At 37.3% G+C, this 24,060-nt stretch overlaps 1 protein-coding gene across 1 annotated transcript in view; it reads right to left on the bottom strand.

Moving 5' to 3' along the window:
- The window catches only part of LOC114049504 (ectodysplasin-A receptor-associated adapter protein-like), an 84,420-nt gene that overhangs the window by 46,638 nt on the left and 13,722 nt on the right, over positions 1-24,060 (bottom strand). The window contains 3 exon segments of the mRNA XM_027870745.1: positions 1,991-2,049; positions 7,614-7,653; positions 18,779-18,837. Coding sequence (XP_027726546.1) covers positions 1,991-2,049; positions 7,614-7,653; positions 18,779-18,837 — 158 coding nt within the window.

Below are 24,060 nucleotides of genomic sequence, written 5' to 3'. Positions count from 1 at the left end.
TCTGAGGTCAGAAAGACTCTTCTTTGTGAGTTCAAATCCAGGCTCAGACACTTTCTAGCTGTGTGACCCTGAGCAAGTCACTTAATGTGTGCCTCAGTTTCCTCATCTGTAAAATAAGCTGGAGAAGGAAATGGCAAATTACTCCAGTATCTTTGCCAAGAAAACCCCAAATGTGGTCATAAAGAATCAAACATGACTAAAAAACAACAAAATAATAAAGAGTGGCTTATGGTTAAAAGTTATGTAAGTTGAGTAATGTGCAACCCATGTAAAAAGAACCAAAACCAGCAACAAAAACCAAAACCTCAACCTGAGATTTTACTTCCTTGTTGATAACAAATGTAGATGTTTCTTTGAAAAACAAACTACACTAAAAAGACAGAATCTATTCTTGAGATCTAATTCTGCGTAGGATGATATAACAAGTAAGACAAGAACTTCAAAATCTCACTCTCTGGTTTACGAACTTCTTAGTATCTGATTTTTTCCCCCAAAATAAGCATTTTGAAATGTTTGCCCCAATGGTATTTTGATTCACAAAAGGAATGAATTCTTGCCATCAAATACATCTCACATGAGCTTCCTTTACCTTTACATTAATAGCATATTTTTTTTCTCTGCGACTAGACCCAAGATTTCAACTGTTGGGGGAACTTTTGGTTAAAGAACCAAGTACTAGTTCTAGAACTGATCATTTTAGAGAGATGCCTACAGGCACTGAGAAATGAAATGCTTTGCCCAGGGTCATACAGCCAGTCTGTGTCGGAGGTAAAAGTGGAATTCTGGTTCTTCAGATTCTGAGGCCAGCAAGCTACCCAGTATTCCAAGTAGCCCCACTAATTTAAAAAAAAGACCAACCTTTAAATTATGTTTAATTTTCTCTATTGCTGTCTTTCGCTTTTAATTCTTCATGCATCATCTGTTATTTTATTAATCATAATGAAACTCTGGTTCCTAGAATATAGTACTGTAAATAATCACAACGATTTTTACTAGATCAAAAACAAAAACAAAACATCACCACACTTTCCCTTTCCCATCACACCAAGTGAAAAATGAATGAAAGCAACTATGGTTTCTAACTCACAGAGCATAAATCATTTACCCTCATCGAGTAGACAAACATTTATTTCAAAATCAGGATTATGAACTTAAAAATACCACAATGATTAGAAGAAAGACAAATTGTAGAGATGGCTGGTTTTACTGAGATGCAATATAATAGCTCATTCCAAAATCACAATTCCAATATATTTTACATAATTGCACATATATAATCTACATCAAATCGCTCACCTTTTTAGGGAAGAGGGAAGGAACGGGGAGGGGAGAAAAAGGAGAAAGGAGAAAATCTAGAACTCAATTTTTCAAAAAAATGAATGTTAAAAATTGTTTTTAGGGGCAGCTAGGTGGCGCAGTGGATAGAGCACCGGCCCTGGAGTCAGGAGGACGTGAGTTCAAATGCGGTCTCAGACACTTGACACTTGCTAGCTATGTCACCCTGGGCAAGTCACTTAACCCTGCGGTTAAGTTTTGGTTAGCCAAAAAAAAGAAAAAAAATTGTTTTTACATGTAATTGGAAAAAAAATAAAAAAATAAAAAAAACCATTTAAAAAACCAAAATTACAATTCCACTGATTTTTATTTAGAAAGTCTGTTTTCATTGTCTGTTCATTGCTTCTGATGAAAATTGCCGTAAAAATTTTGGTTAGTTTAAATGTACCTTCTTCTAATATAATTGAGCTTATTTTGCTTCAGGAATATTTACTCTTTACTTCTTTTATTGGTTTTCCAATTGTTCATTTCTATTTTCTCTTATATTTGAACTGATTTACCATTTCTGAATTTAGCTCACAATTATTTTTAAAGGAGGCCAAAGGGGAGAAAAAACAAACAAAAAAAACCCAAACCTCCTCAGTTGAGACAAAAATTTTCAGCATCATAAGTGTATACAATGTTCCAAAAATATAGTTTAAAGTATTTTCCTTACCTGATGTATTATGTCAGAACTTGGTGGAACTTTCAGTGTAATTGAATTATATTCCTCAGCTAAGAAAGATAAGACACAAAACTTGATATAAAGGAATACCAACATAATTGACACACATTCATCCCTCCTACAAATGGTACTCTTGGTGAGCTTGGTCATTTGCTTGCCAAACATCCTGTTCGAACAAGTCATACTAGGTCACTACTCAGTATCTTACTTTTGTGTTACAAACTAGACAGTACATTCAGATTTGTCTTCTTTAGGACTCACCCCTAAAGGATCAAAGCAATATAGTTTCTATTTTGTTGTGGTTTCCTTCTGAACACTTAAAAGATAGAAAAGAATAGGGGAGGGGGATGGGGAGGACGTAGGGAGTCAATTTATAACACCTTTCAAAAATTGCTTCAAGTTGACTTGTTCATTATTGGGTTTCTGCCACCCATAATCTCATTTCACAGCTTCCAACCTGTGATAAAAGGCCCACAGTGTATGTGTTATAATATAAATTAAAAATTAGAATGAGGTTCAGCTAGCTTTTTAGCTTGAATCATGTAACTCAAAGATAATTTTTTTCCTTCTACATCATGCAACTGAGGCTGAGTGTACATCTTCAACTTATTTTTACTTTTTAAAAAAGCTGGGAAGTTCAAAACAGACATACTAATTCTCTACACGTATAATTTTCTAAAAAGAAAAGGTAAAGGCTTTACCTTTCACATTTAAGGTTAGAACCTTGTCAATTGAAAAAAATAAGCTAGGGATAAGAATTGTGATTTTTGTTCTCTTTCCTCCATTACTGTTGACTTTTGAACCATGCCAACAGGAAGCATGAATCTTAGCAACTCCTACACCTTCCTTCAAAAGGTCCTAGATATATGACTTAAGCCCTGATTCTCATAACAGTGGACACTGTAATTTCAACAAATCCACAGCATTTTCTGTTCATTTTCCTGAATTCCTAGGTCAATTTTTATAACAACTTGAGTTTGGGAGGTTTTATTTAAATAAGGCATTTGAAGTACTTCTCATAGGTTCCTAGTTGTTCTTCTCTGCCTTCCCTCCTCCCTCCAAAAACCATTAAAAACAAACAGAGAGGGGTGGCTCAAATGTGATTTTCTACTATATTGTTCTGCTTTTTGTTATTGTTTCTAATCAATCTGTTTTGACCTAAAATTGGTACTAGAGTTAAAGAAGTCAACATTTGTGTGAGAAGCAGTGTTCATGGAAAGAGTATGGGTTAGGGGGTCTATGTAAATGCAAAGAGTGCTCATCCTAAGACTGGACCAGTAGCTATGAAATTGGTGGGCAAGAAGTATTATCAGATCCAAATGTAGACTATAGTGTACATCATATTTGTAATGTAGACTTAACTTGGTGGCAGCTAGGTGTGGCAGTGGATAAAGGAGTGTTTACTATGTTTTTTAGAGGCTGAGGAAAAACTCAAAAGATTAAGATCTATACAGGTGTGATTTTCTAGGTTTTTTTTTAATACTATTACAACAAACATAGTATTGTGGATAATGGAGGAATGGACTTGGAGTCATGAAGTCATGAGTTCAAATCCTGCCTTTGGACACTTTCTAGCTATTCAACCCTAAGTCACCTAAATTTCCTCAGTCTCAGTTTCCTCATCTGTAAAATGGGGATAGTAATAGTGCCTACCTCCCAGGGTTATTGTGAGGTAACTTTAAACACACTATAAATTCATTCAGAGACCTGGCACCAAGACAATTTTTAGTGAATGCTATAAAAATATGGCAAGGGTACAGGCTGGGCAATAATTTGTTAGGGAAAGTGGAGGTCATAAAATATTTAATAATGTAGTTGTGCATAACTGAAGGGCACACATCTATTCATTTTCATAGTGGTGGGGTCGTAGGGCTCAGAAAGGAGGTTTCTCCAACAATGTGGGATCCACTCTCTTAAAAAATGTTTCTATTTATTAAGCCAATAATTGAAGATTTTCCATCAGTTGCCATGGAAACTGGAAGCATGGAAACCAGCCATTCCCATGAGATGCCAGTAAAAGTATCCTATAAATTAATTCTCTGAACTTTTGCTCCAAACTTCAGTATGGTGCCCGTACAAAGTTTTCATGTACTTTATGGAAAAGTTTAGCAGATCAGATAAGGCTGAGTGCTGCCACAGGAGAAATTTCAGCATTTACTCAACAGCAGTGACACAACTGTAAAAAGGGAATGATAAACCCTTTCTTCTCATTGAAGATGTTGATCATTGAAAGTCCATCAGGTCTATTTGTGACATATATAGTAAAATCATATTAACCTGAAGTCCTCTATTTAAGCTGGGCCACAGACCACCTTTGTATTATCTACGGAAACAGGGTTTGTTAGGTAAATTAGCCAAAATTCCACAGGGTATATGTTTAACCTACCTCTCAGAGTAAACTTTTAAATAAGTTTATTTTAACTATATACAAATATGTACAGTTACAAATTACTCATCTATTAATTTAGGCAGGCCCAAAGAAATCTCTATTTTGTTAGAACTTAGTATGTTAGGACTTGCCAGAGCTTGTGACCCACTGACACACTCTTTGAGAACACTGAGTCATCTCACATGTAAGGGTGAATTTAGTGAAGGTGAAAGTAATTAACCTTTTTTTTTTTTAAACACAAACTATAAGGTTTTTTTGTTTTGTTTAGCTTTGTTTTTACTAATTCATTTAGGCCTTTCTTTCTATAAACCAATTATTTTGAACTAGTGAAGTCTGATTTTAAATGTGAAATAAAAATTGACTCCTGTTGGTTTAATTTATATAATAAATACAGGTTAACAATTTAAAACTTTTCACCAGATGCAAAATGGAAACACATTCTATTAACTTACAGAATTTGTTGCTTTTGTAAAGTGATATTTTAAAGGATATAAATCACATATTCTCTTCAAATCAAGTATGTAAAGGCAAGCAAATGCATATCACTCTAATTTTAAATCATTTAAGATTTTACAAAACTCAGGAGATTCTAGAATTTTCATTTAACAGAGTATTTGCATGCTAAACACCAAGCTTTAGCCTTCAAAACAGGAAATCTTTACATTTGATACAATATCTTTAGAAGAGTCAAACTATGATTTTGCATGATAAGGTCTTTGGCTTTTTCTTGGCCAACTCTGTTTTCAACTTGTATCATTGATGGTTGGCTTTTGCATTATTACAATAAAATCTTTGATTATTCTCTATTTTCATGTGCCTTGATCTCTCCCTCAATTTTCTTTTTACAATACTCCTCATTTCCTTAAATCCATTAAACCTCTAGGCTTGTGAGGCTAACTCTGATAAACCCAACTTTGTACTTTTAATTGCTTTACTGAAATAAGTATTTGGCTATTTAGCACATCGAGGTGAGACTATCTCCTTGAAGCTGGCTGAGAAACAACTATTATGGCATGGAATATCAAAAGGGTGGAGATGGGGGGGAAGGGATGCAATAAATCAGGCATGAAAAATGACTTTATTAGTGAAAATTTAAAAACTTCTTTGAAATGAATCACACACACACATATATGATCACATTCTTTCTTGGTGTGTGTATATATACATATATATAAATACATAAAATTCTTTGAAATGAATCACACACATATTTATATACAAAAGAGGGAGAGAGGTATGATCATATATATATATCTATAAAGAGAGAATGGGATCATATATTTGTGATTCATTTCAAAGAAGTTTTAAAATGATATACTATGTATGTGTGTATGTATAGATAGACTATGGAAAGAGAGAGAGAGAGAGACAGAGGTGGGGGAGGCAATCAGGACATTTAACAGCTCTAGGTAAATGGTTGTATGTTTAAATAGCTGCTATTTTTGTCATGGAAATTAAAGCTGAAAAGGACATTAAAGATTATTTGGTTTAACACCCTTATTTTGAGGTGTTTTCAATTTTTCTTGAGTAGTACTACAAAATGGAGTTACTAAAAAAAAAGGCTAGGGGAAATCTCTAAGCAGTTTAGAAAATCTGATACCTCCTGAAAAATCCTTTTAAATACAGTGGGTAGGTAGGGCTTACCCTAGGCATTCCTAGACTTCCCTTTCTGCCACTCTTTGTGTTCTCCCTGCTGCCCCATCTTTTAATTTCCCTCCAATTCAAGTACACAGTGCTTGCTTCTATCCCTCCTCACTAATATAAAAACCTGGCAATGTGTTTCCTTACCTTAAGCAAATAATATCATATGTTACTTTTCCCAGAGTTGTTAGTAGGGTAGGGGGTGAGGAGGGCAGTGGAGGTGAAGAATAAGAATGAATCTCTAATTATGGAAATTCTAACATCAGGCAATAATATGTACAGACATGGTGTCCCCAAAGGTCTTAGTGCTTAAATTGTATTGAGTCTTTGGGGGACACTCTGTATAAGTTTTATGTTTTATTTTTATCAGATCGGAGGGGAAAGCAGTTGATAACTACTTTGCCTGTACTTACTCTTAGCCCAGAAAGTACCTCCCAGTTCTCCAAAGAAGCAGCTTTGAGATCATTTGCCTGTATAAGAAAACTGTTGGGGAAACCCAAGTTGGGTGGGAATTCCCACTGTTTCCATGGTAGTGATAGAGCCTAACAAAATTGCCCACTTGGGTAATGCTGAGAGAGGAGAGAGAGATTTTCTACCTCTGACATTTCTGCAGAAATTACAGGTATCTGCAGCTGTATCTGACTGCAGGGAGTTTACCTGTCCCCTCCTCTCTCCCTTCCCAACCCATTCCTCCCCCCCAAGGGAGACCTCAGATCGAAAGCAAAATTTCTGACTTGGCAATGGTGTCAGGTTCAAATGTTCCACATACATGTTCAGGCCTGTGATCTCACAATCGCCTGGCTTGCTTCAATGACAAAATCTAATTTTGCAAGATGCCCTGCAGTATAAGCAATAGAAGATAGGCCACGTGATTTCAGTGGTCTATGCCGTGTATTGGCACTGGAGGTAGAGAGTGCTCAGGTTCATTAGCTTTAAATGAACAAGTGGAACACTTTATAGTTTGGCACAAGCAGGCCACAGATGGAATGTCATTCAACTAATTAAAACTTTATTTAAGTTTTAATGAAGACAAAATGAGAAATATTTTAGAGATTTTGATGACAAAATCCATTTTAGAGATATTTGTGTAGTAAGTCATATGTCAAATTATTTACATGGAAACATACACGTGTATATAATATATTTATGTATGTGTATGTAGATGTATGGGTATGTATGTTGAATATACACACATACATAACTGGGACCAGATCTTCAACTTTATTGTAACAGGGATTTATTGATGAGAAAAGTTGTTTACCAAAACAGATCAACACCTTCTCTTCAAGAGCTCCCTAAGCCACTGGAAAGATCAAATGACATGCCTAGTATCACACAAGCAGTCATGTATCAGAGGTAAGTTTTGAATCCAGCTCTTCTGGCTCTGAGGCCATCACTCTATCCACTAAACTATGCTGCTGCTTATCAAATGGGAGCTGTAAATTGTCCATGATATATTATCAAATTCAGAAAAAAGGATTGTATTTTGGCTGAACTATGGTTCAAAACAGTTTTATCATTTAACCAAACGTAATTAAATAAAAATAGTTGCATTAAAATTAAAATAACTATTATTGTACATACCTTTAGGGAGACCTGTATCTTGAACAGGATATTTTTCTGACTGTACGACAACAACAAAAAAAGGAAAGAAAAGTTGTATCAATATGAAAATATTTGATAATCAGATCAGATTAAGGTAAATTGGAATTTTCTGCTATGGGAAATAAATATTAAAATTATAATATTTCAAGTATTTTGCTTAAGGATTTATCAGCAGCATTGGTTTAGTTATTGTTATCAATCCCATTTTATAGATGATGAAATGATTCCACATGTATAACCTATATCAAATTGCTTACTGTCTCAGGGAGAGAGAAGGGGAAAGGGAGAGAAAGATAGAATTTGGAACTCAAAACTAAAAAGAAAAGTTAAAAATTGTTTTAACATGTAATTGGGGAAAAAATAAAATATTATTTTAAAAAAAGAAGAAATTAAGGCTCAGATAAACCATGGAATCTGTCTAATGTGACAAGGAGTCAATGTTGGTAAAACAAATGCTCCTAAGTTCTTAGCTTTGGCTCTGACCACTAAACCACACTTCCCCTCTTCTATATAGTATTTTTCTCCATATCTTACTTCCTGTATTTTAAGTATCTACATATCATTTGAGAGGCACTTGTTTTCTTTTTTTTCTTGAGATAACATTTTAATGGAAAATAACTTTATCTTCTGTAACAAATTCATGAGAAGTGATATTATATAAATTTTGACATATACATACATATTTTATACATACATATGTATATTTACATATACATAAAATCTCTTTAATGTTTTGCTTAATAGAAGATAGCTGAGGTCTCGTATCTGCTTCTACATTCAATCTGTTGCCATATGTTGTTTTGGTTGAAACATATGAAGAAAATCCAGTCTCAGATACATAATTGGAAAAGCGAGGACCTATTTAATAGCCACCTTAGTATTATTATAAAAATAGTTTTGACATTGCAGACCCCCTGAAAAGATCTCAGGACCCCCCACATGCTCCTGGACCACATTTTGAGAACTGCCAACATAACATATAGTTTGGTATGAGATTGCAAATATAAACTGGTTTCCTCAAAGAGGAAAGAAAGAAACAAGCATGTATTAAGTGCTTATTATGTGCCAAGCAGTTAGGTGGCACACAGTGGTTAAAGTACTAGGCCTGGAGTCAGGAAGACCTGAACTCATATCAGATCTCAGACCCTCACTAGTTACGTGACCTGTGACTTCACCTCTGTCTGCTTCCCTTTCGAGAGGCACTTGTTTTCAAATTAGATTGTAATTACACATTTCTCCACTATATAAACAGATACAGAAGGCAATATGGTGGAACAGTGGAAAGAGTACACACAGAATGTGGAGTTGGAGGACCTAGATTTGAATCTTGCCTTTAATTCTTATTATCTGTGTGACCTCAGAGAAGTTACTTAAACTCCCTGGACCTCAGTTTCTTCATCTGCAAAATGAGGGAACTGTAGTAGATGACTTCTGAAGTCTCTTCTAGCTCCCTATCTGTAATGTTACAATCCTATTTTGAAGGAGACTCAATTTGGAGTAAAAGAGTTCTGATCTTGGCTCTATTACTTACTATTTGTGTAACCATGGACACACACATTATTCTAGATTAATAAGGAGCCACTGGAATTTACTGTATTGTTGCCATAATCAGACTTGTGCTTTAGGAAAATTATTCTGGAAGTTCTGGGAAGCTTGGATTGGAGGTGGGAGAGAATTGAGGCAGGGTGACTCAGTGCTGGCTATGTGAGTTGATAGGAAAGGACACATGGGAGAGAACTGTGAATCTGGCAAACAAGTTTTGGTAAATGACTGAATATGTGGGGTGAATGAGAGGGAGAAGTCAGGGATGAAATAAAGGATATAAAACTAGGTGACTAGAAGGATCATGGTAACCACAATAGAAGGAACATTCTGTAAGGGATATGTGGAAATGAGTTCTACTTTGGATGTGTTGAGTTTAAAATGTTTACAGGACATCCAGTACAAAATGCCCATCAGGCAAAATGTCCATTGGTGATTCAGGGCTGGAGCTCAGGAGAGATACTAAGACCAGGATATAACCCAGTTTTCATCTGCATAAAGAAAATAATTTAACCGGTTGGAACCGGTGACGATATTAAGTGGGAGAGCGTAAAGAGGAAAGATGAGGGCCTTGGGGAACACCCATAGTCAGAGATCATGGTACAGATGATAAATCAACAAAGGAGTGGTCAGATGGGTGGGAAGACAAAACCAAAAGAGAACAGTGTCATGAAAACTCAGAGTGGGGAAAATACCTAAGAGGAGAGAGTCATCAGTCAGGGTTCAATGCTTCAGGAAGAGTGAAGACAAAGCAAAACAAAACAAAACAAAAAACAAAATCCCAAAACCAGACCATCACACTTGGTCTGTGTGAGACAGTCTGTGAGAGAGCAGCTTCAGCTAAGTGATGAAGTGAGAAGTCAGACTGAAAAGGGTTGAGGAAAGGACAGGTAATAAACATCAAATAATTTAACCTCTCTGGGATGTATCTTTCTCATGAGTAAAATGAAAAGTTTGTACTGAATGGTCTCTAAGGTTCCTCGCAGCTATAAATCTATGATGCTATTCATGTCATGATTTCTGCGCGCAATTTATTCTATATTGGACAAACATTTGAGTGCTTATACATATATTCATATAAGTTTCTATCTAAAAAAATTTAAAAAAAATTAAAAAAGAAGTTTCTATCTAATTAAAGATTTATAATCAGCTCTTATCAATAGCAGTAGAGAGGAATTATAAAAATAATTAATAAAATAACTCATTTCCATAACAAGTCACATTTTTATAGTGTTTTAATAGTTATGAAGTATTTTCCCCACCACCACCCTGTAAGGTAGATAGTGAGAATATTATAATCCTAATTGAGAAAACTGAGATTTAGACTGGTTAGGTGACTTGCTCAAGGTGAGGATTTCTGGGGGAGAGTCTGGGATAGGGAAGCGCAGTAGATATTTAGCCCCTCCCAAGTGTGTCACAATTATTTATTCTGAAGTGTCTTAAATCCCCAGGTTGTTAGACCTGCCTGTATTCCAAATATCCGTCAGTGAGTGTGTGATCTCATCAGTGTGGGCATTTCATCAGTTGGTGTGAATTATGACCTATCCATACTTTCTTATTATGTGTAGTTTTCATCCATGTTCTTCCATAACACCCTCATGGAGGATATATCCAACCTACTTTCCTCTAGTTGAGTTAGGTGACTTGCTACTTAACTTCACTACTTCTACAGAGGGCACCACTGTTTTTACAGCCATTTTTGACTTCCCTCTCTTTCACCCCTTAGTCCAATCACTTGATAAGTTTTATTGATTCTACCTCTACAATAAACCTTGTGTCTTTCCTTTTCTCCCTCACATAGCCGCCATCTTAATTTAGGTCCTCACACCTCTCACGTAGACAAATGCCAACAGGCTCTTAATTAATAGCTTCCTAGTCTTTATCTCTCACATTTCCAATCCATCCTCCATAAAGCTGCCAAATTGATCTTCGAAAACCACAGGTCTGATCATGTCACTCCCATGCTCAAGGTCACATATTAAGTAAATAAAGGAGATGGAAGTCAAACCCAAGTCTTCTGACTCTAGTACCTGTGCTCCTATAATCACTACTTATTTCAAAGAACAAATAATTTAAAATCCCTTATATTTACCTCTGGAATAAAATTTCATGTTTATATTAGAAATTTACTTTTCTTTCATGCACTGACTTACCACGGTCCAAAAATTCATCCCCTAGTGGTTAACCTCCTGGTGATTTGTCTGTCTCAGTTCTTAGCTAGGTCAGTCTTCAGATACTATAACTGAAACCTTTCTGGCATGAGAGAAGCTGCCAAAGTTTAGGCTCTCTAGGCCCTCTCTCCAGGGTCATATTCACAACATCATCAAGCAAAAGACTCAACTAGAGGAAAGTAGGTTGGATATATCCTCCATGAGGGTGTTATGGAAGAACATGGATGAAAACTACACATAATAAGAAAGTATGGATAGGTCATAATTCACACCAACTGATGAAATGCCCACACTGATGAGATCACACACTCACTGACGGATATTTGGAATACAGGCAGGTCTAACAACCTGGGGATTTAAGACACTTCAGAATAAATAATTGTGACACACTTGGGAGGGGCTAAATATCTACTGCGCTTCCCTATCCCAGACTCTCCCCCAGAAATCCTCACCATTGCTTCAATTCCCTGTTCTTTACTTCATGATTGGAATGAAAAGTATTTTTCCTCAGACTATACTTCAGCTTAGGCAAAGCTGCCTTTCTTTCTCCGAGCTCCTCGTGTGTCCAGCTCATACACCTTCCCTTAATACTTGCTGAAACGAAGGCATTATAATACATGTTTTTCTTTAAAAAGGTCCTTCCTCATAGCTAAACCCTGATAGGAGAAAGGAGGTAGTGACCTCACCTCCCACTCCCACCTCCACACTTTTCTTCTAATTCTCGCTGACCTGGAAAGTAACATGAATCAGTTGGTGAAAATGCTAGTAGATTAGGGGAAAATAAGGCAATGGGGGCTTTAAGGGCAAAAATCTGTGAAAGAAATCTACTGGCTTTTTGACTATAATGAAGTAGAATTTTTCCCTCTACTTAACTTCACTACTTCTACAGAGGGCACCACTGTTTTTACAGCCATTTTTGACTTCCCTCTCTTTCACCCCTTAGTCCAATCACTTGATAAGTTTTATTGATTCTACCTCTACAATAAACCTTGTGTCTTTCCTTTTCTCCCTCACATAGCCGCCATCTTAATTTAGGTCCTCACACCTCTCACGTAGACAAATGCCAACAGGCTCTTAATTAATAGCTTCCTAGTCTTTATCTCTCACATTTCCAATCCATCCTCCATAAAGCTGCCAAATTGATCTTCGAAAACCACAGGTCTGATCATGTCACTCCCATGCTCAAGGAACTCCCGTGACTCCCTCTAGCCTTTAGAATAAAATACAAATCCCTCTGTTGGGCTTATAAGATCCTTTCAGAATCTGTAGCTAACTCGCCTTTCCTGGGATACCGCACACTCATGTTTTGGTTTTGTTTTTGTTTTTTTCATGAATGGCACATTCTAACCAAACTGGCCTGCTTACTGCTCCAAGATCAGGTCACAGATCAAGAGCAGGAAGGCCCATCTAGTCCAAGCCCATTATTTCACAGGTAAAGGGACTGAGGCTCTGAGACATACAGGGAAACAGAGGTGCAGAAGGGTTGGGGAGAAGGAAGATGGTATGACACATCTCTGTGTAGAAGTGATGGGCTGGATATGAACCCAGATGTTCTGACTCTAAGGCTTGTGTTCTTTCCATTGTACTATGCTGCCTCTCCATACAACAGAACACTTTCTGCCTCCTTGCCTTTGCAGTCTGTCCCCATGTTGCACGCACCCCCCACTCACCTCAACCTCACAGATTCCCTTGATTTCTTCAAAGCTGTAGGAAACCTATATGGATCCCACTCCTTCAATAATTGCTCCACTAGCAATTCATTTTTATTCATTTTGCCTTTCATCTTCTATAACTGTGTTGTACCCTCTCCTCACCCCCACTACTACCCCCACAGACTGTCCTTTTGGGACAGGAATGTTTCATTTTTGTCTCCTTATCCCAAGTACCCAGCACTGTGCCTGGCACACAGTAGGCACTTAATGTATGCTTGCTGAACTGAACTTAATTTCTCTGAACCTCAGTTTCCCTGTCTGTAAAATGAAGATAAAAATACATGGAGTACCTATCTTACAAGGTTGTTGTGAGGCTCAAATGAGAGAATGATTGAAAAAATAGCTTGTAAATCTTGAAACTCTGTATAAATGTCAGCTCTCATCATTACCATCATCATCATTATGATTTTGTAATGGTTAAAGTTAGTCCACTCTCATGATTTTCTCTGCCAATGCTCCTTATTCCTAGAGTAGGAATGGATTGTTGAAGTTATCCAGGGATGATGATTTGCAGGTTGATGGATGAGGGAAGGTCAAAAAACAAAAAATTCTAAAGAAGTATCTGGTGAATTATCAAAGTAGTTAAAGATGGTCTTCAGGCTAAGTATGGAGGTAAAAGAAGGCAGAATGGGTCAGCTAGATGGAGAGACTAGGGAAGGGCAGAGGGGCATAAAATTGCAATAAAATCAAAGGATAGGTATAGAATGAGTAAGACTGGGAAAGAAGAAAGGTTAGGAGAGGCTCTGTTTGGAAACAGAATTTCAAAGCTGCAGATACCAGTGACGCAATTCCATGAGATGGTAAGGTCTACTATAGAGCAATGCCATGGGAATGTAGTGGGGTACAGATTGTGGTATACAAGGATTTTGTGGCCTTCAACACATAAAAGGTCATTGAAAGACAGTGGGAGAGGAATGGTAGGGAAACAGGAGAGGAGCATAAGATAATGATCACACAACTTCCTGGCCCTTAGGGTCAGGGGGACTAGGAGAATGAATGGCTTTTGATAGAGAAGGTACACAGTATCTAATGTTCTCGGAGGAGAGCCCATTTCAGTTAAAGAAAAGAGGTATAAGGAATGTTGGTTGAAATATCTAAGAATGTAGGAGTGTTTGCAATAGATTAGTGTTAGGGCACAGTGAAGATAAACAAACCGGTTGGTAGCAATCTTTGACAGGGATTGGAGTTCAGGAAAATGCTGTTAATAGAATGTCATTTACTCCTACGGTAGAATGATGGGATAATGGAAAATGAGGAGTCAGTACAACAAGAGGAATATTGATGTAACATGTTCCACAGGCGGGCCTTAATCACAAGGATACATGAAGAGTTAACACGTAGCAGAATTGTAATAAGGTCTTCTAATTTATAAATCTGATTACAACAAATTCCAAGTTACATCACAGATTCTCTTGCTGTACTTGGATTTTTGTTTCAAACGTTGCCATCAACTGGGGCTTAAGATTCTTTTGTTGTAATAAGAATAGGGACCAGACCTATGATTTCATTATTATATAGAACTCTGGATTAGTAAATTCCCTCTACTAATTTAGATTGGAATAGTAATTAGTATTATAGCCGGCAATTATATAGTGCTTTAAGGCTTACAAAGTGCTTTTATATCCATTATATCATTTGATCCTCTCAACAACCCTATGAGGTTGGTGCTATTATTTTGCCCATTTCATGGATGAGAAAACTGAAATTGAGAGAGAGGTTAAGTGACTTGCCCAGGGTCACATGGTTAAATAAGTATCTAAGGTAAGATCTGAACTCAGGTATTCCTGATTCCAAGTCCAGCAGTTTACATCCATTGTGACAACTTTCTTGTTGTTGTTCAGTTGTATGTGACCCTTTGTGATCCCATTTAGGACTTTCTTGGCAAAGATACTGGAGTAGTTTGCCATTTCCTTCTCCAGCTCATTTTACTGATGAGGAAACTGAGACAAATGGGGTTAAGCAATTTTCCCAGGATCATACAACTAGTGTCTGAGGCCAGATTTGAACTCAGGTCTTCCTGACTCCAGGCCTGGTACTCCATTCACTGTGCCACCTAGCTGCCCCATAATGACACCTGTGGTGGTGGTTGAGTCATGTGAGTTGTGTCCGACTCTCTGTGACCCCATTTAGGTCTTGGCAAAGATACTGAAGCAGTTTGCCATTTTCTTCTCCAGCTCATTTTACAGATGAGGAAGCAGAGGCAAACAGGGTTAAGTGATTTGCCCAGGGTCACATAGCTAGTAAGTGTCTGAGGCTAAATTTGAACTCAGGAAGATGAGTCTGTCTTACTCTAGGCCTGGTGCCCTATCTACTGTGTTACCTACCTCCCTTTTGTGACACTTTGCTGCCTCTTATAATCTTAGAGAGTTTTCCAAAGAACTGAGAGGTTAAGTGTTTTGCACAGGGTTATAGCTAGCATGTTTCAGAGGCCTTCCTGGATCTAAGACCTGTTTTCTATCCATGTTTGTTATAATAACATTTTTTAAAGATTAGAAAGTTATATTAATCTTTTGAGTTTTTTTAACAAACCATTTAATTTAAATGGATTTTTCTTGACCTTTAAAAAAGTATAAGAAGCACATGTTTATTTAGAAAATAAGTTGCTAGAAGCTTTAAATAACCAGATTTGGTGAGGCCCAGTCTCAATCAACAAATGAGTAAGCATTTATTTATCACTTACTGTGTGCCTAGCATTTAAGCATAGAAGATAAATGAGATCTAACAATCCATTAATTAACTGCGTGTGAGCGATTTTAATCTAAAGAAAGGGAAGGCTAATTGGACCAGGGTGACTGAGATAGAACGAAAAGTTTTCATGGAAAAGGTGAGATTTGAATACAGCCTGGAATTTTGATAGGCAGAGAGAAGGGAAGAGGGAATACCATAAAATATATGTAAGTAGACAAGTAGAGAGGAATGAGCATTGAGTATATTAAAGATAGGGATGAAAGTGGCCTGATCTGACTAGGACATCAATAGGTTATTTTAGTGCATGCACACATGCGCGTGCGCGCGCTTGTGTGTGTGTGTGTGTGTGTGTGTGTGTGTGTGTGTGTGAGAGAGAGAGAGAGAGAGAGAGAGAGATGGGAAATAAAGTTAGATAGGTAGGCAGAGGAAAAATCATGGATAGCTTTCAAAAGTCAAGTCCTCCATAGGAATTTAACTTTATGTGCCACTGAAGATTTCCATAGGAAGGAATCACAGAATAAAGACAGATTAGTCTGGTAGAAGTGTGCAGGGTATATTGTATAGATGAGAATGATGTGAGGAAGACCAAGTAGGAGATTATCATGGTGGGAGTAGAGCAAAAGGTAGTAGCAATGAGAATGAAGAAGGAAAAGAGGATCTGGGATACATTTTTAAAATATAACAGGACTTTGACAAACTGGATAAAAGTAGGATCACAAATGTCAAACACAAAGACTATGGGCTGCATGAGTCCCACCACACTCATAAGTGCAGTTCAGACCAGATTAAAATGTAACTGGAAAATAATTAATGAAATAAATAAAAATGCAATAAAACATAGGTAATGTTAACATGTGGTTTTCTAAGTCAATATGTAGCCCACAGAGGTCCTTATGTATGATTTAGTGGCCCTAGTTTCCATTTAAGTTTGACACCACGGATAGCATAATAATAATTCACCAGAGATGAATCCAAATTGTCTAGCTTGGCAGACTATAAGAATGGTGATACCACTGACATTTTGTAGTCTCTTTTTCTTTAAAATAAGCATTCATTCTGCAGTCTACTTTTTATAAGAGGCAAGTAACTAACAAGCAAAATGCTATCAGGGTTTATCTTTAAACACCTCCTAAACCCTCAAATAAAATAAAAATATTTCCTTGGATACATCATATGATCAGTCTATATTCAACCTCATCTCCTACCCTTCTATATCTATACTACTAAATAATCTTAATTGAAAAGCCTTAGAAATGGCAAGATTCTTAAAATGCATTCTGAATAATCAAGGAAAGATTAAACTATATTTGGTTTAGTTTAGTGCTAAGGATATTTTATAGTATAAACATTTTCTGAAAATTGGCAATCCATGTGTGGCATATGGTAAACTAGAATTCACCACACAGTTAATTAAACAGAATACCCCATTCTTTAACCAATGCTAATATTTGCTGCATATTATACTCATAGTAAGAAACAAATTAACTTTTTCAAAGGCATTTTGTTATACTTCTTTTCGTGCCCACGTATTAGAGACAGTGTAGTAAAGTCAAAAGAATATCAGATTTGGAGTCAGAAAACATGCAATTTAAGCTCCCCATCAGCCATATATTAGCTGTGTGACCTTGGGGAAGTTGCTTAACTTTTCCAAGCCTTAATTTCTTTCCTCATTTGTAAAATGGAGATAATTATACCAAGACTACTTGCCTCAGAATGTTGTTAGGTCCAAATGAGATAATATGTTAAAAACTAACAAAATGTTTGTTACTCTCAATCAAAAGGCATTGATTAAATGCTTACTATTTGTACTGTACTAAGTATTGGGGGATACAAAGGCAAAACCGAAGCTGCTCCCATTCTCAAAGAGCTTATATTCTAATAAGAGTCAATAAATGTAAGCAATTTTAATGTTTGTTAACATTTCATTTTCCATACCCAAGTAAGAGTAGTATTATTATCCAAATATTAAAACATGGATTTATCAATAAAAAGTTATTTTCTTCTACAGTCCCTAGGGGGAAAAAAAAACAGTTCGGGATTTATAAGGTAGGGGTTGACTGAATAAATCCATCAAATCACACCAATCCATTCAATGTAGTTCCAGATCATGAGCTACAGAAGTCACAAGCAAAATTTAATAAAAAGCCATAACTAGGGCAGGGTGACTGATGATTTTGACAGGAATCAACTTGGGAGAGGTAGATTTCATCCTTGATTTGAAGTGGACTATAGACTTCTGTCAGCATGCCTAGTGTCCCTCCATTGTTTCCTGCCTCTGTGTTGACTGGAGAGGAAGGCAAGCACCAAGAGGGATTGAGGGAAAGAGATCTTGGGCCAGTGAAGTTTGAGAGAAGAGGGAAAGAAAAAGGCTGTCCCTGCTTGTTTCACAGATATATCTATAGTTGGACTCTCCTCAAGCACACTTTCCTTCCCCATCAAAATCCTTGAGTACACAAACCATATTCTCTAGGGTAGGAATTCTTAACCTGAGATCTGTAAAGCTGTTTAAAATTTTTTTAAAATAACCATTTCAATACAATTTGTTTCCTTTATAATCCCATAATTTCTTTTAATCTTATGTATTTAAGAACATTATCCTAAGAGAGGTCATAGGTTTTGCAGGATTTCTAAAGGGGTCCATGACACAAAAAAGGTTAAGAACCCCTTGTCTAGGGATCATTATAGCTATCCTTCCCACCCCCCCCCAAGTGAATTTGTCTTAGGCAATAGGATTTGTAGATACATCTCTGTTTAAAAGTTTATGTGTGTGTGTGTGTGTATATATGTGTATATGTATATATATATATATATATAATTACATACATAATAGTTAATTATTTCCTGCATGTGGGCTCAATTCTGTTTTAAGTCTTGAGGGGTAAAATGTCTACTATATCACAAAGTATATCCTATTTGATGAGATGTTTATCTCAGAAAAATATCACTTTAAGGTTCCTGATACATTTGGTAAATACTGAATAATGAGCCAGTTGAAATCAAATGACATATTTAAATAAAAATGACAACATACCATTTTAAAAGATAAAGTGCTAGGATCAGTATCTTCTACTGGTTCTCTTGTAGCATGATCTGTAAAAAATAAATAAGCATAATGAAATTCACTTTCTGATAATGATTTTCAAGTTGACGCAGGACCTGAGTCACATTTTTTTTTTAACAATTTCTTTTTTTCCTTTTGAGAGCCTGCATGGCATAGTACATAGATAAAGCCTGGAAGACCAGGGTTCTCACAAGTACAGGCTCCGTGACCCAGGACAAGTCATTCAACTTCTAAGGGCTCTAGGCAACTTTCTAAGGCTATATATTGAAGAGATGGTGCTAACCTGCATTGGTAGAGGGAACTTCCTCACCCAGGAATTTATTATACTGATGAAATCACAGGTCCCTCTCCCATCTTTTCTGAGATCAGAAGAAATAGGCTTAAAATTAATTGAAAAACTATTTTATAAGAATTTTAAATTTCCTTTTATTCAGTTTTATTATGCCATTCCTCCTGGAACATTTGGCTAACTGAAGCCTGTTTCCTGTTAATATTAATCTCACTTGGCTAAAATCTGACTCATAGAATTATAGTATTAAGAAAAGACTTTTTACATTCCTGAGGTAAGAGGCTAAAAAAGAGGAAGAAGGAAATATAGCATTTATGAAATTTTTAAGCCTTCCCAAGGAGATTGAGCTCATTTTATTTGTGGAAGAATTTCCCTTACACTGAACTTTTGCTTATCTTCATGACATGTAAATCTCTTCCTCTCAATTAGCCCACTGTGACTTCTTTAAAATGTAGCCTTGTAATTTTGTAAGGATTTCTGCAAACTCACTGTTTAAATCTGTAACTTTAGTCTGTTTACTGATGTGTCTAACTCAGTTTGTTCAACCTTTATTGAAGGAAACATGATATGATGAATCTGTTTGACTAGCCAGGGTAACCTTTATGGATATAAAAACTGTTACATGTTAAAAAATTGTTTCTCAGTCTCTCTGACATAGTTATCACCAAAAAGACTTTGTCAGAAACTCTAATCTTTGTTTAGGGTTATTTTTCTACCTCCTGAACCTGTTTTTAAACATTATAAAACTTAGGTTTTTAATCTCTATAATTTCTGCATTATGATAAGTTTATTTGGCAGCAATACCTATTATACAAACTCAACGGGGAAAAAATATTCCCATAACATTAAGTTAGATAAAATACATCGGTAAAAATTAAATTTTAGGACAGGTTACTGATAAAAACCTACAAGTCTATAGATAATCAAACATAACCATACATTTTTGGGATATATAGATGTATACATATTATAGCGAGAGAGACAGACATGTTGCTGTTTGAAGACAGATTACATGCTGGATATGGATTTAAATCCTGGTAGATGTGAGTTTGGGCAGCTAAGTTGCACAGTGTATAGAGTACTGGGCCTACAGTCAGGGAGACCTGAGTCGAAATCTTGTTAGAACCTCTTGACTATTCTACCTTCTTCTCGTCTCTCAGTCAATAAACATTTATTAATTGCCTACTATATGCCAGTCATGGTGCTAAGTGCTAGGGATCTAAAAAGGGGGCAAAAGATAGTCCCCGACCTCAAGGAGCTCACAGTCAGACAGAGGAGACGACAAGCAAGCAAGTATCTACAAACTAGCTGCCTAAAAGATAAACAGGAAATATTTTTAAACGGGAAGGCACTAGAATTAAGAAGGGTTTGGAAAGGTTTCTGGCAGAACATGAGATTTTATTTGGGACTTCAAGAAAGTCATCCTTTATTCCTTCCTCTCTTGTGCCTTCCACTTCTAATCACTAGTCATCTTATTGACAATAAATATCTCTTAAATTTGTCCTCTTTTCTCTACCCAGTCAGTCACCAGTCTAATTCAGGCCCTCTCCTGTCATGTGGTCTGATACCACCGAAATGCTGCAGGCATCTAGGAACTCTGCTATGTTTAAGTTAAGATGGTTATGTGGAGAGTTAAACAATACTCTCAGAGATTTCAGCAACTCCTGTAGATTCACTATCACCTCTATGTGGATCACTTATAAATCTATACATCTAGCCCTACTTATTTTTAAGTTCTAGTCTTGAATCAGAAACTGAACCTCCTGGTGGCCCAGGAGGCATCTCAATATGTCCAAAATATAACTCATTATCCTCTCCCAAAATCTACCCTTCCTACAAACTTCCCTATTTCTGTTGAGGGCACAACCATCCAATGTGGTTCAGTGGAAAAAGTTCTAACTTTGGGATCTGAGAGCCTTGCTTTAAATTCTAGTTCTGATATTTACTATTTGTCTTGGGCAAGTCATTTTAACCTCTATGGGCCTTAGTTTCCTTATCTAGAGAATAAATAGGGTTTGAACTAGGCAGCATGGTACAGTGGAAAGAGTACTTGCTATGGACTTGGGTTCAAATCCCTCTTCTCACACTTACTACCCATGTGACCTTGGGCAAGTCAATTAACCTTCATGGGTCTCACCTTCTCCTTCTGTAAAATGAAGGGTCTGGAATTGATGGCCTCTTAGGCCTTTCCTACTCTAAATCTATGACCCTTCCAGTCTCCCAGGACTGGGGGGGGGAAGGAGGGGACAGGGCATTCCAGACGGGGGAGACAACCAAAGAAAATGCCCAGAGCCAAAAGATAGAATGTCTTGTTGGTACAACAGCCTGGTGGCAGTGTCACTGAATGGAAGAGTGTGTGGCCAGGTGTAAGGTGTCAGAAGACTGGCCGGCAGCAGGGTAGATTATGAAGGCACCAAACAGAGGATTTTGTATTTGATCCTGGAGGAAATAGGGAGCCCCTGGAGTTTACTGAATGGGGCAGGGAGGTGACATAATTGGACCTGAGCTTTAGGAAAATCACTTTAGTGGCTGAATGAAGGACGGATTAGAGAGGAGAGATTTGAGGCAGGCAGATCCGCCAGCAGGATATTGCAGTAGTCCAGCCTGCCTTAGAGTGGTGGCAGTGTTAGAGGAGAGAAGGGGGTTTGTTTGAGAGATTTTGCAAAAGTGAAGTCTTTCCTCTCCCATCCCATTTCCATACAGGTACCAAAATAATTTTTTCTAAAACACTGGCCTGACTATTACTCTCATGCTCAAAAAACCTTCTATAGCTCCCTAATGCCTATGGGATAAAATGGAAACTCCTAGGCGTGGCATTTAAAGCCTTCTCTCTCTGGCTCCCATGCTTCCAGAGTTATTTCATATTAATCCACTTCGTGAACTCTGTGTTACAGCAAAACCAGCTGTTCTTTGGACTAAATGCTTCATCTCTTTTGTCAGTGCCTTTGCCTAGGATGTCCCTCTTGTCTATGACGACGACGATGACGACAACAGTGATGAAAGTAATGGTGATGATTGTGGTAAGCGTGATGACAGCTCGCATTTCTAGAGATCTTTAAAGCTTGCAAAGCCTTTTGAAGTAATCTTCCTTATCTCCTTCTGGTAAGTGTTATCTTCCTTCAAAACTCAAGTGCTCTGTTTCTCAGAGAAGTCCTCTTAGATCCTCCCAGGTGTCCATGCTCTCTTCCCCTCAATTTCCTTTGATTCCACTTATTGGTGTATATATTGTGTCCCTCCAATGGAAAGTAAACTCCGTGAGGGTTGTTGTGGTTGTGTCATTTTAATTGTGTCCAACTCTTTTTTACCTCATTTAGGGTTTTCTTGGCAGAGATTTTCCATCTCCTTCTCCAGCTTATTTTATAGATGAGGAAACTGAGGCAAGCAGGGTTAAGTGACTTGCCTAGGGTCACACAGCTAGTAAGTGTCTGAGGCCAGATTTGAACTCAAGAAGATGTCTTCCTGATTCCTAGTCCAGTGCTCTATCCACCATGCCACCTAACTGTTCCTGGCATTGAAGGTAGTGTCTGTTATTGTATTTTCACCCTTGAAAACAGTAGGTAACTGCGTTTGTTCAATTTGATAAATTTAGTCACTAAAGGTTTCATAAGGGGCAGATGGAAGAACTTTATGTGACAGTTAGATTTGTGGTCCTAGATTATCTATAAGAGAAGAGACCACATGATCAGATACATATTGAAAGATACAAAGAGATCCGTACTGGGTGATTTTTTTTTCTTTTTTTGGCTTTCCTTTACATTATTTTGTGTTTTCCTCTGATACATGTGTTATGATGATAGAAAGAAAGAAATGATATGGACAAGGCATCAAGACAGACTAACCCAAAGCAAAATTAGGATATAGCCTAAGTTAATGTTTGATCTCGATCCTTCTGTTCCCATTATCGTCCTATAATGCTTTTGTCCTTTCTGGCTAAACTCCTTGAAAATGCCATCTAAGTGCTTCCACTTTCTCTCCTCTCAGTCTTTTCATAATCCCTTACAAAACAATTCTCACTTTACTGTCCCACTGAAACTGCTCTCTCCAAAGTTACAGATGATCTCTTAGTTGCCAAATCCAATGACCTTTTCTCAATCTTCCTTCTCCTTGACCTCTCTGCAGCCTTTGTTGATCTGCTGACCACGCTCTCCTCTTTGATACTCTCATCTCTCTAGGTTTCGGTGATACTTCTTTCTCCTGGTTCTCCTCCTACCTATCTGTCCATTCCTTCTCACTCTCGTTTGCTGGATCCTCATCTAGATCACACCCTCTAACCATCGATGTCCCACAGTCTTCTGTCTTGGGCCCTCTTCCCTTCTCCCTCTATACTGCTTTACTTGGAGATCTCATCAGCTCCAATGGATTTAATTACCATCTTTATGCTCCTCTCAGAGGATTCCAAATCTACCCATGTTGCCCCTATTCTGCTGACATCCAATCTCTCATCTACAACTGCCTTTCAGATATCTAGTACTTGATGTTAGATAGACATCTTAAACTCAACAAGTTCAAATAGAAAAACATTATTTTCCCCCTAAACCCTCGACCCCTTCTACCTTCCCTATACAGGGCGATTCTACCCTCTCAGTCCCTCAGGCTTCAAACCTGGGAGTCATCCTTGACTCCTCACTATTTTTGACACACCCCTTGCCCATATCCAATCTGTCACCAAGGCCTGTTGATTTCACCTTTGCACCATTTTTCAAATGAACCCCCTTTTCTCCTATGACACTGCAATCACTCTAATGCAGGCCCTTATCAAACCTCATCCCTGGACTATTACAACAGCCTGCCCGCAGGTCTGCCTGGCTTGTCTCTCCCCACTCCAGTTGATCTTCCATCAACCACTAGAGTGATTTTCCTAAATCATGAGTCTAAACATGTCACCCTTCTGCTTAATAAACTCTAGTGACTCCCTATCACCTCCAGGATCACATACAAAACCTGTTTGGCGTTCAAAGCCCTT

This window comes from Vombatus ursinus, unplaced genomic scaffold (genome assembly GCF_900497805.2).
Source record: "Vombatus ursinus unplaced genomic scaffold, bare-nosed wombat genome assembly UNPS02014798.1, whole genome shotgun sequence".
NCBI lineage: Eukaryota > Metazoa > Chordata > Mammalia > Diprotodontia > Vombatidae > Vombatus > Vombatus ursinus.
Note: the sequence above shows the minus strand (reverse complement) of the source record. Positions and strands in the feature narration are given on the sequence as shown.